The sequence below is a fragment of the Apiospora phragmitis genome (assembly GCF_038363925.1).
Source record: "Apiospora phragmitis strain CBS 135458 chromosome Unknown utg000007l:2111988.0-4706623.0:1.0-2598199.0, whole genome shotgun sequence".
NCBI lineage: Eukaryota > Fungi > Ascomycota > Sordariomycetes > Amphisphaeriales > Apiosporaceae > Apiospora > Apiospora phragmitis.
In genome coordinates, this window is record NW_027117406.1 from 673,002 (window position 1) to 687,126 (window position 14,125).

Genomic DNA, 14,125 nt, shown 5'->3' on the forward strand with positions numbered 1-14,125 from the left:
AATAAAATACTTAACCGACGCCGCCGTACGAAAAAAAAACGGCTATAAGATAAAGGATCACTTCGTATATAAGCTAAAAAAGACTTATAATTTTAAAAAAACGTTAATAAATAGTTATAAGATAAATCGCGCCGGAGTAATAGTTATATAAAGAGGCTTAAGACACGCCGGCGACGTTATAGAATCTATGGAGAGCCCGGGTATAATACACGTACTTATTAGAACGATATAAAAGTGTTTAACGAAAACGATTCTAATTAATTTTAATTAATTTTAAGCGTTATAATTAATTTAATTTATAATTTATAATACTTAATAATAAAAAGTGCGTAGTTCGCTTATATACGTAGCTCGCTTATAATATATATTAACGTGGTTTATTATTAGTTTATTTATATTATTATTTCGTTTAACGTACCTCACGGTTTAACTAACCACACGGTTTAATTAATTACTAAAAATCTATATTATAACCGTGCACTTTACTCGATTATAATTTATACTTTATTAAATTTTAAAGATATATTTATTTAAATATAAGGATAATAAAGGTAGTTATATAAATTTAAAAAGTATTTTATTACGTAAATAATTAAAGAATAATAAAATTATAAGGATTATTTTAGCGTACTTTTAAGTAATAAGCTTAAATAAATATATATAAAATTATAAAATTTAGTTTTAAAATTAAACTCTTAAATATTATATAATATTAAAATTTAGTTTATTTTTAATATAAATTAATAAAAGTATACGGTTATATATAAACGTTTTTTATATAGATTTCTAATGATTAGTTAAACCGTATAATTAATTAAACCGTGAGGTACGTTACTTTTATTAATTTTTAATACTATTAAACTTTAACGCGTAATAACTCTATAATTATAATACTTAATACTTTTTAAAAAGATCGTATCGTTTTAACGATTTAAGTAATATATATCAATCGGATTTTTAATAATTAAAGAAACGCGGTTAAAATATATAACGTTTTAAGATTTACTTTATATAATTAATTATACGGTACTTTACCTTAACGCGAATATTAATACTTATAACTTAATTTTTAAAAAAAAAGGTATTTTATAATTATATAATTAGTTTAAATACTTTAGGAATACCTTTAAATATAGCTAATATAGAAAATATAACTAATTTTATTTCTACGTTACACGGCGGCGAATTTATCGATAAGTACTAGGCTAGGCGCTTTATCGACTATAACTTAAACCTTAAAACCTGAATAAATTATTAATACGATTACTAGAGGGCCTTTTATAAAGATTTAAATATTATTTCCGGTTAATTTAAGTTAGTTAAAAATATTAAGGCTAAATATAATATCTTTAATAAAAATATATAGAATTTAAATAAAACCGGCTTTATAATAAATATAATCGAGTTAATACTCGTTATAATATATATCGATTAATATAAGAGAATAAAGTTAATTTAGCTTAATAATCGAGAATAGTTAACGGTTATTAAATATATTAATTCTTAAAGTTAATATATTTTATCGTTTTTAATCGTTTAAAGCTAATATTACCTTATAAACTAAGTTATTAAATACGACCTACCGAGCGATTAAGTAATTAAACCGACTTTAAATAATTAAACCGATAATAAAATAAGCTTAAACTAGATTAAACACTTTAATAAATTTATTAAATCGTAAATAAAAGGTCGTTATCGCCTTTTAATCCTTAACGGCCACGAGAGCTATATTTTAGCTAAATTTAAAGTATATTATAAAGATAATAATATTATTATAATTAATATAACGTATTTTATAAGCGAATTTATTATTTAAAATCGTATAAAAAAGTCGTCCGTATATAACCGTGCACTTTAATTAATCTTTAATTAAATGAAACTAGACTTTAAATTTTATATTTATTATAAAGTACGTTATAAAGTTAAAATTTTAAACTTTTTATAATTATTTTATTAAATAACTTAACGTAACGTATCTTATTAATAAATATCTTACACTAGCGAATATCTTATTCTTTTACACCTTTTTTAATAAAGTATAAATTAATTCTATTATAACGTATTTAATATATTAAAATTAATCGGAATCCTTATCTCTATATACTTCTATATTATTTTAATAGGTACGCGTATTATACCCGGGCTCCCCGTAAATTCTACAGCGTCGCGGGCGCGTCTTAAGCCTTCTCGTATAATTATTATTCCGGCGCGATTTATCTTATAATTATTTATTAACGTCCCTTTAAAACTATAAGTCTTCTTTAGCTTATATATAAAGTAATTCTCTATTTTATAGCCGTTTTTTTTTTCGTACGGCGGCGTCGGTTAAATATTTTATTTACCTCTTATAATACGCTTACCTTAATTTTTAAAAGAGCGAGCCGGTATATAACCTATGTTATACCTTTTATAATTTAATTAAACTTAATTAAAATGAACGTTAGAAAGTTATTTTAATATTATAAAATATGGTTTTAAACGTATTCGGTTTAAAATTAAGCTTTAATTAAATTATTTAAAGTTTTTAATTTTTAAAAAATAAATAAGTTAAAAAACGTCCTTAAAAATATTAAAATATGTAGCTTTATATTTAATTATAAAATAATATATTCTAGATTATATAAAACGAGTCTTATTTTTTAAAAACTTTTATATATATTTAAAATAATAAAAATCGCTTAAAACGTTTTTAAAAACGCCGGTAAAAAGTTTTTTTTTAAAATATAAATAATATATGTTTATATAAAACCCTCGATTTCTTTTTTATATAATTTTTTTAATATACGAAAATAATTAATATTAAAAGGTTAAAATTTATATAATAAATAAATAAATATATAAAGTATAATAATCGAGTTTTTTTTATAATAAAGTTTAAAAATTATTAAGTAATAACTTTTATAACCGTTTAAAATTAATAAATAATATATATTTTTTTTATAAAATTTAATATATTAATTAAAATATTAAATTTAATTTTCGTTTTTTTATTCGTAATTTAATTATTTTTAATAATTATAATTACTTAGTTTTTTAATAATAAACTATTTTTATATTAAAAAAAGAGGTAGGTTTTTTTAATAAAAATAATATATAAAGGGATAGTATAACTAGACGATCCGACGCCTTAGATAATTATAACTTATTCTTAGTTCTTTTATTATATTACCTTAAGCTTTTCGTATTAATTAAAAGTAGTTATAATTATTTTAAATAATATTTAATTTATAAAAAAGCTAGTCTTATTAAAATTATAAATATCCTCTTTTTAAAATTTATACTTATTAATTATATTTCGTATAAGAGTAAACTACGCGTGATACGCGTCGGGATCTTTATAAAGAACTCTTTAATAATCGATTCTTAAATTAAAACGCGTCCGGAGGTCTAGTTATCGTCGTACGAAGCGAGAGGCCTAGTTGACGCCGACGCGTCCCGCGTCGCGTAGACTAAGCAATCGATTCGCCATATCTTCTACACCACTTATCTGAGGCGGAAACGACCGCGAATCTAGATCGATTATATATCGCACGATTAATTGCTCTTCGGAATTCGTAAGATTTCGAGAATTTGCAGGTATTTCGCGTCGTACAGGTTAGCCATTTCGTTTAACGTATTTTATAAGCGAATGTCTTATATAAGCGAATATCTCATTCTTTTATACCCTTTTTAATAAAATATAAGTTAATTTTATTATAACGTATTTAATATATTAAAATTAATCGGAATTTTTATTTCTAGATATTTTTATATTATTTTAATAAGTATGCGTATTATATTCGAGCTTTCCGTAGATTTTATAGCGTTATAAGCGTATTTTAAACGTTCTCGTATAATTATTCTTTCGACGCGATTCGTTTTATAATTATTTATTAATATTTTTTTAAAACTATAGGTTTTTTTTAGTTTATATATAAAATAATTCTTTATTTTATAGCCGTTTTCTTTTTTATACGGCGGCGCCGGCTAAATATTTTATTTATTTTTCGAAGTGTCGCGTTTTTATTTTTTAAAAGAGTAACTCGGTATATAATATATGTTATAGCTTTTATAATTTAATTAAAGCTAATTAAAATAGACGTTAAAAAGTTATTTTAATACCGTATAATACGGTTTCGAATATATTCGGTTTAAGATTAAGCTTTAATTAAATTATTTAAAGTTTTTAATTTTTAAAAAATAAATAGGCCGAAAAACGTCCCTAGAGGTGTTAAAATACGTGGCTTTATATTTAACTATAAAATAATATATTCCGGATTGTACGAGACGAGTCCTATTTTTTAAAAGCCTCTTTATATATTCGAAACGGTGAAAATCGCCTGGAACGTTTTTAAAAACGTTAGTAGGAAGTCCTGCTTTAAAATATAAGTAATATATACCCGTATAAAATATTTAATTTCTTTTTTATACGCCTTTTTTAATATATAAAAATAGCCGATATTAAAAGGTTAAAGCTTATATAATAAATAAGAAGGTATATAAAGTATAATAATCGAGTTCTTTTTATAATAAAGCTCGAAAGTTATCGAGTAGTAGCTTTCGTGGCCGTTTAAGACTAGGAGGCGATAATAACTCTTTATACGAGACTTAATATATTAATTAAAGTATTAAATTTAGTTTTCGCCTCTTTTATTTATAGTTTAGTTATTTTTAATAATTACGATTACTTAGTCCTTCGATAATAGGCTGTTTTCGTATTAAGAAAAGAGGTATGTTTTCCCGGTAAAAATAATATACGGAGGGATGGCGTAACCGTGTAATTCGACGCCTTAAATAATTGTAATTTATTCCCGGTTCCTTTATTATATTACTTTAAGCTTTCCGTATTAATTAGAGGTGGTTACGATTATTTCGAACGAAATTTAATTTATAAAAAAGCCGGTTTTATTAAAATTATAGATATCTTCTTTTTAAATCCTGTATTTATAAATTATATTTTATATAAGGGTAAATTATGCGCGATACGCGTTAGGATCTTTATAGAGGACTTTTTAATAATCAATTTTTCGGTTAAAACGCGTTTAAAGGTTTAATTATTATCGTATAAAATTAAAAGCTTAGTTAACGCTAACGCGTCCCGTATTATATAAACTAAATAGTCGATTCGCTATATCTTTTATATTACTTAGTTAAAAAAGAAACTATCGCGTATTTAAATTAATAATATATTAAATAATCGCATTTTCTTCGGAATTTAAAAGCTTTTAAGAATTTATAAATATTTCGCGTCGTATAGGTTAATTATTTCGTTTACGCTGTAAAGTTTTCGATAAGATATAATAGATTAATACAGCCTTTCGTACGTTTAAAGTTAAGTCTTTCTAGAGCGCTTAAAACGTTAGAATTATATTACTTTCTTTTTAAAGTTGTGGCATTTTCGGACGTAAAAGAATATAAAAAAAGGTTAAGGCTATAAAGAAATTTATGAAAGTGGGACATTCGCTTGTGTAGGACATTCGCTTATGAGATACGTTATATTGTAAGGTTTTCGATAAGACGTGATAGATTAATGCAGCCTTTCGTACGCTTAAAGTTAAGTCTTCCTAGAGCGTTTAAAGCGCTAGAATTATATTACTCTCTTTTTAAAGTGGTAGCATTTTTAGACGTAAAAGAATATAGAAAAAGGTTAAGGTTATAAAGAAATTTATAAAAGTGGGACATTCGCTAGTGTGAGACATTCACTAGTGGGATACGTTAGTTTATAAGTAAATTAAATACATAAGCGAATTAAATATATAAAATCGTATAAAGAAACCGTCCGTGCGTAATTATACACTTTAATTAATCTTTATTTAAATTAAATTAAGGTTTAAAAGTTATATCCTTTATAAGGTATATAATAATATAGTATTTTTAAATATTTTATAAATATTTTATTAATATATTTATTCTTTATTTATTAAATTACAAGGATTATTTTAGCGTATTTTAATTTATAAGCTTTAATATATTAATTTAAAAAAAAATTAAATAATATTATATTATAACGTAATCTATAGTTTAATTAAACACACGATTAAATTAAACACTTAAGATTATATAAAAAAACTATTCGTGCGTAACCGTGCATTTTAATAAATCTTTATTTAAATTAAACCGGGTTTTAAAAATTATATTTCTTATAAAACATATAATAAAATAGTAAATTTTTTTAAAAAAAATAATATACTAAAGCTTATAAATTAAAATACTTTAAAATAATCCTTATAATTTTATATATTTTAAATATATATTTTAATAAAATAGTTATAAAAATAACTAAAATTTTATATTACTATATATTTTATAATAAATATAATGTTAAAACCCGGTTTAATTTAAATAAAGATTTATAAAAATGCACGGTTACGCACGGACGGTGTTTTTATACGATCTTAAATATTTAATTTAATCGTATGTTTAATTAAACTATAGATTACGTTATAATATAATATTACTTAATTTTTATTTTTTAAAATAATATATTTAAGCTTATAAATTAGAATACGTTAAAATAGTCCCTGTAATTTAATAAATAAAGAATAAATCTTTTAATAAAATAATTATAATAATTTTAAAAAATTTACTTTATAAGGTACTTTATAATAAATATAAAATTAAAAACCTAGTTTAATTTAATAAAAAACTAATTAAAGTACACGGTTATATATTAACGATGTTTTTATACGATTTTAAGTGTTTAGTTTAACCGTGTGTTTAATTAAACCGTGGATTACGTTATCTCTTTTAAATATTATAAATAAAATCATGTCCCTCTTTTTCTAACCTTAGCTAAAGCTTTAATAATACCTTAAGAGTACACGGTTTAACAAGACCTTAACTCTATTATACTAGCCCTATTATAACATTAAAAAAAAGATTTATATTAAATCTTAAATATACCTTAGAATAAAAGAACGATTATTAATTTAATATAAAAAAAATTAAATAAGCGAAGCTATTAAATTTAAAGTATTATTATTAAGCGGTTAGTTTAATAAAAACCCGAAGGTATTTCTATAATATGTAAAAAGGTATAAAGGAACAGTCGTCTCACGAGGCCTGAAAGGGAAAACGGTGCGGGGTAGAGGGTGCAGCCCCTTAGCACCGTCCAAGTTCCGTTCTCCCAATAGTAAGAGACCTCTCTGCTGCTTATATATGGGAGAGCGGACGGGATCCCTGGTATTCAGCAGGATATGGTAGTATGTGAAAGAATCATACATTTTGGGCAATTATATCCCAAATGTTTGGTGGCTGTTCTTTAGGCCCCCCTTTCAGTGGTCTCTGGGTGGAACCTCTGACGGCGGCAAGGGGTATGATCATTCACTTGGCTATGAGCATATCGATATGTTGGGGACCACAGATACATCAAGCTTCAGCAATCAGTTATCTTGGAAACAATCAATACCATAGGATCTATATGCTGTTGCATGAACTAATGGCTAATAAGACCACAGATTGAAATGCGATTATAGCTAACCATTTTATTATTCAGATCGACGGGCAAGGGAAGATTATAACCAAGTACTAGAGAGAGGATCTACATAGCCAAATAATCCGTGAATCATGTCCCAAGGAATCAAAAGCCCATTACAGCAGGAGGACACCGAACAGAGCAGCCGCCACAGCCACCCCTCCCGTCACGGCGCCAGTCATCCCGAGCGTGCCAGCAGCGGCGTTGTGGTCAGGAGACGACGAAGCCGTAGCGGCGTGGTCGTACGACGACTGGGCGGACGAGGCGACCGACTGCGCACTGGCGGCAGCATCCGAGGCCTTGGCCTTAGCGTCGCCCGTCGCCGTCGCCGCAACCTGCTCGTAGCTGGACGCGACGCTCTGCGCGCTCTTGACGGCCTCGCTCGCGTGCTTGGTCGCCGAGTCAGCCGCCGTCGCCGCCACGCTTTCGGCGCTGGCCGCGACCGACTGCCCGTGGCTGACGGCCGAGTCCCCCGCCGTGGCCGCGACGCCCTCGGCGCTGCTGACCACCTCGCTGGCGTGCTTGGTCGCTGAGTCGACGATCGACTGCCAGTCATCACGCTTGCCGTACTGCGCCGCGATGCTCGACGCCAAGGCCTGGGCCTGGGACGCCGCCGCCAGGGCCGCCGCCTTGGCGTCCTGCCAGCTGTCGCGCTTCTTCTGCTGCGAGTTCTCTGCGGCGACCTGGTTGGCGTGGGCTACCGCCACGCTGGCTTCTGCGAGCGCAGCCGCCTCTTGATTCTGCCATCTGTGTTTTTGTTTCATCAGTATTACGGTATTTCACCTCGTAATTGAGCCATCGTGGGAGTTAGGTAACACGGTTGAGACCCCTGGGTAATGGATTTCTCAGGGAGGCGGGGATGCTTTGATTGCAGTTTGGAGTGCAAACTCACCCTTGGCCGTTGGCGGCGGCAGAGGCCACAGCCAGAGCGGATGCTACATCCTGCTGCCAATCGCGCTTCCCGTATTGCGCAGCGATCTTGGAGGCTTCGGCCTGGGCAGCGCTCGCCGCCGAGAGGGCCGCATCTCGGGCGTCCTCCCAGCTGCGCTCGGCAACCTCGCGCTTACCTCCGCTCCATTTTTGGGCGACGGCGGAAGCCTCGGCCTGAGCGGCAGAGGCGGCGGCCAATGCAGCGGCTTCGTCGTCGTGCCACTTCAAGACAATTTGATTAGCTATCTGTTGCGCGGCACGGGCTCAAGGCCTGGTCTAATTTCTGGGTATCATAACGAGAAGTGCGAACTTCTAGGAGAAGGGGTGTTATGTCAAGTGAATCAATTTAAGACTTCGGTTTAATTGGATGTAAAAACATGAAGGGGGAAAGGGGGTGAAGTTAAAACGTACGTCTCGCTTGCCATGCTGGGCAGCAATAGAGCTGGCCGCAGCTGCAGCAGAGGAGGCAGCCGCGAGCGCGGAGTCTCTCGCACTTTGCCAGTCCTGGCGGTCCACGAGAACTGGTGCTGGTGTGATTCGGGGAGCTGGTTGGGCCGCATTTGCTACGGCCAGGCCGGCCATCACCACGGAGGAGGTCACGAAGTGCATGGTTACTATACTGAGGGACTCGAAATTTATGTTGTAGAAGATGGACTGGACTTCCCAAAAGAGCGCGGGAAATCGATATGGGCTGAAAATATGTCTAATTGCTGATAATAAAGTAGATGAGACGAAGGCTTTTCTTTGCTTCTATTACCAATCCAAATTGGGGATCTAAGGAGTACAATTGCAGCTTGCGAGACAACCCGTATTTTATAAGACATGGCAATGCGATGATCACAGATCGTCTACGCGCTGATAGATGAGGTGTGTGGCAGCTTCTCCGCCATCACAGCATCGTTACTGACGACATGGCATGCAGCCTTGGTGCCGATATTGTGGAGGATAGTGTTTGCGTAGGGACTCTGACCCGAGCGGATGGCACAGGTCATCGTCAAAGACGTAGTATACTTTCTAGGTGCATGATCTCCCTGAGGTGCTCTTCGAGGAGTACTGCCGATCATTGTACTTAGGCCAAAGATCACTCTGCCCAAGAGAATGTGCCATGTACCAGCTGGGTGATTGATTGCTGGATGCGGAGTCTGAGCCACAGAGTACTCCCCGTGAGCACATGAAGATTCCCACAATCTATGGGTCCTTGGCAAGGGATGGAACCGTGTCAGTAGAAGAAAAGACGAAGTCACTTCTTTGCCTAGTCACTCATCTCGGAGACGGTTGTTCCCGGTGCGGGCTATGAAGAAAGTTGTTGGTCCGAAGTGCCGGGTTAGTCTACAGCTGTCAAGCCTCGAAAAGCCTATCTTACGCCAATGACAGAATAAGAAGCCATATGGGACAATGTGGGTGAGATCGTGATACCGATCGTAAGGAAGCTTTAATTCCACCGAGAACCACCTGTTACGGTGGTGGTCAGCCATGGCCTTAGCGCTAATCAAGACGGACTCGACAATACCTTGAGGGCTGTCGGTGTTGTGTCAATACTTGCAAGTACCGGCCCCAGCAAGTTGTGTTTACGGCAAGTGCGGTTCCTGCTTGTTGTTCTTCTTTCTTGTTTTCCCGAATTCTGGTTCGGATGGCGAGGAGAAACTACGAGGCTAGTCTGGAGCTATTTTGAATTGGAGATCTAGTTTCCCCTGGAGATCTATTTACACTACTTTTAACCAAGTCCTTGTGGAGATTTTGAAGATCTGCATCACTAATAATGACTATCATAAACAGCCAAAAGAAAGTACACATACACATTGCCGGCTCTGTCGATCATTCCGCCATCGTCCGCTACCGGCAACGCAACCTCTGTACAACACGACTTTAATCGGGATTGTAGCCCGTTTCGGATGTAGGATTGGTTCACCGGACTGCCCCCAACTAGGTTCTGAATGCCCTCCACTCCACCCGCGCGCGTTGACGCAGCAATACGTACCCTCGCCCTAGTCCTAAACGACCGTTCTGTGGCTACGACAGAGAAGCTGAAAACATAGACGCTGTCGTAGGCAACTAGGGCTTGCCGTCGTCACTGTGATGCGGCCATCGAGCACACCCACATGCGATTTGTTTGACCTGCGGTGTCGGGCTCCCTGTTCCCAGACTGCAACCAACTGTTACCACGCAGCTAGCCAAAGGGCAGTCGGGAGGGACACGGCAAGGCCTTGGCGATCCGTCTCCTGTCTCAGGAAGCTTTCAGCCCCAGACTATGTACGGATCGCGCTTGCTAATGCGTTATACTGATAGGACTTGCGCAGCGGAGGATGTTCCACATGCCAACCAACATTCCCAAAATAGTATCAGACGCTTCCCGATGAGATAGAATGCGCCCAGGACGTCAGATGTGCTACCATCGGCACACGGGGTCGTCTGTCTTCGACTGGTGTCCCAGTTGTCATGCGAGTTTTCGTCTGCTCGTCTCAGCGGGTCTCCATGCATCCATCCACTTTGGTTGATATAGATGATAAGCCTTTGCTAGGCTTGATGAGTCTCGTTGCTACCCGGACTTGGCAAGGTCACAAGGCCAAGAACTCAGAGTCCGGGTCGATCTCGCGCAGGCCAGCCTCCTCATCGGGCATGCCTATGTGATCGTATTCATAATGAAGCCACTCCGGCGGCCGGTGTGCATGGAACGCCCGACTCTGTTGGTCCCACGAGAAGTCGGCTGACCACGGGATGTAGCACGGCCAGCTGTCGTGTCTCGACTTGTAGGCCAGAAAACACTCCCAGCTCATCCAACTCTTTATGGGCGGCTTTCTCTGGCGGAAGCGGTAGATGTAGTCGAAGTCCTCTGCAGTATCCCGAAGCGGGCAGTCATCGTAGATGTGTGACCTGGCCAGGTTACATTTGGGGCAGCCATCTATCCTGCCCCCTTCGTCCACTGGGCCCACACAGTCTCGAATCGTATGTCCCTCTCGCTTGCAGTTTCCACATATTATCAATTTGGACCGGCGAGGCATTCTCGGTCGGGGTGCCGCGTTGATTATGCCAATTGGAGGTGTCTGGCGCCCCTCCTGGCTACTTGTAGTAGAGCTCTCGGAGGAGGTGGATTTCCGGCCCGGTGGTCCTGGGACGTTCTTCACTATGATTTCGAGAAAGTCGTTCTCGCCGGCCGCCACGAGGTTATATAGGGACTGCTCTGACATTCGAACTTGAGCAGGGCCATTTCGGTGAAGAGACAGGCCTTTCTGTAGAACCACCGACAGGGCTTGCAGTGATTCCCAATGCTCGCCGTCGCTTGGAATAGACGGGCTATACAATGTGGCGTCGGACATGCCCGGTGACAACGCCGGAGGCGTCATTTTGGTTTCTGTTTGGGGCTCTCTGGCAGTTGCTTGACCACCGACTGTCTGAGACAGCATAGCAATTAAACCCGAAAACATCACGAATAAGATCTCTGCGAATGCAGACACAACAAAGACGATCGAGTTTCATTGGCACGAATAAGGAAACAATGAAGATTATTACTAGCAGAGGTCATTGAAACATTCACCATGGTATCAAACAAAGGATTATCTCAAAACGGTTCTAATTAGTCGTGCTATTTACTAAGTAGGAAGCGAGGAAGGGTGTTCGGATGGAAATAGGGTTAGGACGAGTGTTTGGCCTCATGAAGCCGAATCTGCACGCCCGTGCCCGAGCGGTTCTCAATCGCGTGGTGAAGCCTGATTCGCCCATCGCCCTGTTCCATGTTCTCGATGCGGTCATACTTCTGGCAGAAACGAGACACAATGTAGCTAACCTCTTGGCGACCGAATTGTTCTGTAGAGCCAAGGGTGAAGATTAGCTGATGTCCTTTTTAGGGGGTTAAGGGTCAGGGGTCAGGGGTAAGGGGTAAGGGGTAAGTAGGGTTCAACGTACGGCCTAGGCACTTCCGCGCACCGGCTCCAAATGGGAGCCATTCCCAGCCCGGACGGTGAGTGGCCCACCGTTCCGGGCGGAAGTCCTCGGCATCTTCGCCCCAGATGTCCTTGCGGTGCTGCATGGCATATAGGGGGATCAGAACCTGAGTGCCTTTCGGCGCAAAGACCTTGGACTTCCCGTCCGGGCCGCCGCCGGTGGGCAGGACCGTATCTCTCTGAGCGCGGCGCTCGTTCATGGGGATGACGGTCGCGATCCTCAGCGACTCGTTGATGACCCACTGGATGTAATTGAAGTTGTTCAGGGCGCGGAAGTCGGCCTGGTTCTCTCCAAACTGCTCCAGCACGGCCTCGCGAAGCTTTTGGTACACCTCGGGGTGGCGGGCGAGGAAATAAAAGACCCAACCTAGGAGGCACCCCGTGGTATCGCGCCCGGCGATCAGGACATGCAGGGTCTCATTCCTAAGCTCCCTGGCATCCTGGGTGTCTACGGCAAGCTCGCTCAGCAGATTGTATCGGCCAATCCGCTTCTCGGATTTGTTGGCCAGGCGCTCGGCGACGATCGAGTCGGCGAATTCATGGATGGTATCGCAATGATCCTTGAACTCTTTGTTGTTCAAGAGCCAATAGAACTTGGCGAGCGCGCCTCGCTTGTCGATCCAGACTTTTGCTTCGTTGAAGTGATGGTCAATCTCCTTGCCGTTACTGTCCTTGATCGCACCGCCCTTCTTGAGCGTGTACGTAGAGCGGCCAAAGATGAAGTCGGTAGAAGTGTCCAGGGTGAGTTTGAACAAGAGCGGAGCAAGATCAACAGTTTCGGTCCATCCTGTCGACGAGTTGGCTGGCAATCGTTGATACAGATTCTGCAGGTGTTCTTCCTCCAGGTTTGGGTCGCTGATCATCTCCCTGGAAAACTGAGGTCGCAACAGGGTTCGGCTATGCTTCCAGATGTCGCCGCGGCTAGTGAAGATGCCCTTGCCGAGCAGCGGCATCCAGCTGGCCTGCCGGGTATCACTGATGTCGAAGTCAGGGCTTGTGAAGAGGGCCCGGCAGTTCTCGGGATCACGGGTGACAAGCAGCTCGTAGTCCAGGATGGGCACCTTGACCGTGTGGCAGTCGGGCCCGAATGAGTCCATAGTGTCGACGACATACTGAGGGCCCCTGTCCTCCTTGGTCGCCCTCATCGACTCTCTCAGGGTCGAGTTGCCCAGCAGGTTCTTGCTGCGGACCACAGGGGGCGACTGGCAGCCCAGCGCGGCGGCTTTCGCATTGTTGCGACGCTTGTTGAGCTTCGACTTGGCGATGGTATAAACCACCAAGGCGACAAGGAGAAGCAGGGTAGCCTTAGCGTATCGGTGCATCTTGGCGACGGGGATGGAAATGGCTGGAGCCCCCAGAAAACAAAACTGTGCTAATAGAAGAACCGAGGGAGGCGCAAATGAAGTGGTTATGCTCAGAAAGAGGTACACAGCAGGCCTCGCTGATCTACCGGGTCGAGGAGAACACAGCACATGGGATTGTAACAACGGCCAGACCTAAAAGTCAGAAATCCCAGCACACGGCACAGCACTCTCGGGCCAAAAAAAGAAAAGGGAAAAAGGAAATGCGATGCTCGGCCGACTATCCGAATCAATCGATAACAGTAGGTAACTGTATGTCTTTGGCCGGTGATGGCAATCTCCCGCCCGCTATGCAAGCCACTGCTCGAGCGGTCCTTCTGCAAGCAAGCCCCTTACGCAATAGTAACGAAACAGGACATGCAGTCTCGCCGGGGGCGTTCCCCCGACTATAGGCAGACCGAACCTTATGCGTACTACGTTCGCGTCGTTAGCAGGTTACGATA

At 38.7% G+C, this 14,125-nt stretch overlaps 3 protein-coding genes across 3 annotated transcripts; all 3 read right to left on the bottom strand.

The window, feature by feature from the left end:
* Positions 1-7,569: 7,569 nt before the first annotated feature.
* Positions 7,570-8,992, bottom strand: PG994_007805 (uncharacterized protein; the record flags this gene model as incomplete). The annotated part of the gene is made up of 3 exons (XM_066859214.1): positions 7,570-8,200; positions 8,346-8,605; positions 8,795-8,992. The coding sequence occupies 3 exons, from the start codon at positions 8,990-8,992 to the stop codon at positions 7,570-7,572; spliced, it is 1,089 nt and encodes a 362-aa protein (XP_066714701.1).
* Positions 8,993-10,938: 1,946 nt separating this feature from the next.
* Positions 10,939-11,724, bottom strand: PG994_007806 (uncharacterized protein; the record flags this gene model as incomplete). The annotated part of the gene is made up of 1 exon (XM_066859215.1): positions 10,939-11,724. The coding sequence occupies one exon, from the start codon at positions 11,722-11,724 to the stop codon at positions 10,939-10,941; it is 786 nt and encodes a 261-aa protein (XP_066714702.1).
* Positions 11,725-12,011: 287 nt separating this feature from the next.
* Positions 12,012-13,643, bottom strand: PG994_007807 (uncharacterized protein; the record flags this gene model as incomplete). Its single annotated transcript, XM_066859216.1, has 2 exons — positions 12,012-12,184; positions 12,284-13,643. The coding sequence occupies 2 exons, from the start codon at positions 13,641-13,643 to the stop codon at positions 12,012-12,014; spliced, it is 1,533 nt and encodes a 510-aa protein (XP_066714703.1).
* Between the last annotated feature and the right edge of the window lie 482 nt (positions 13,644-14,125).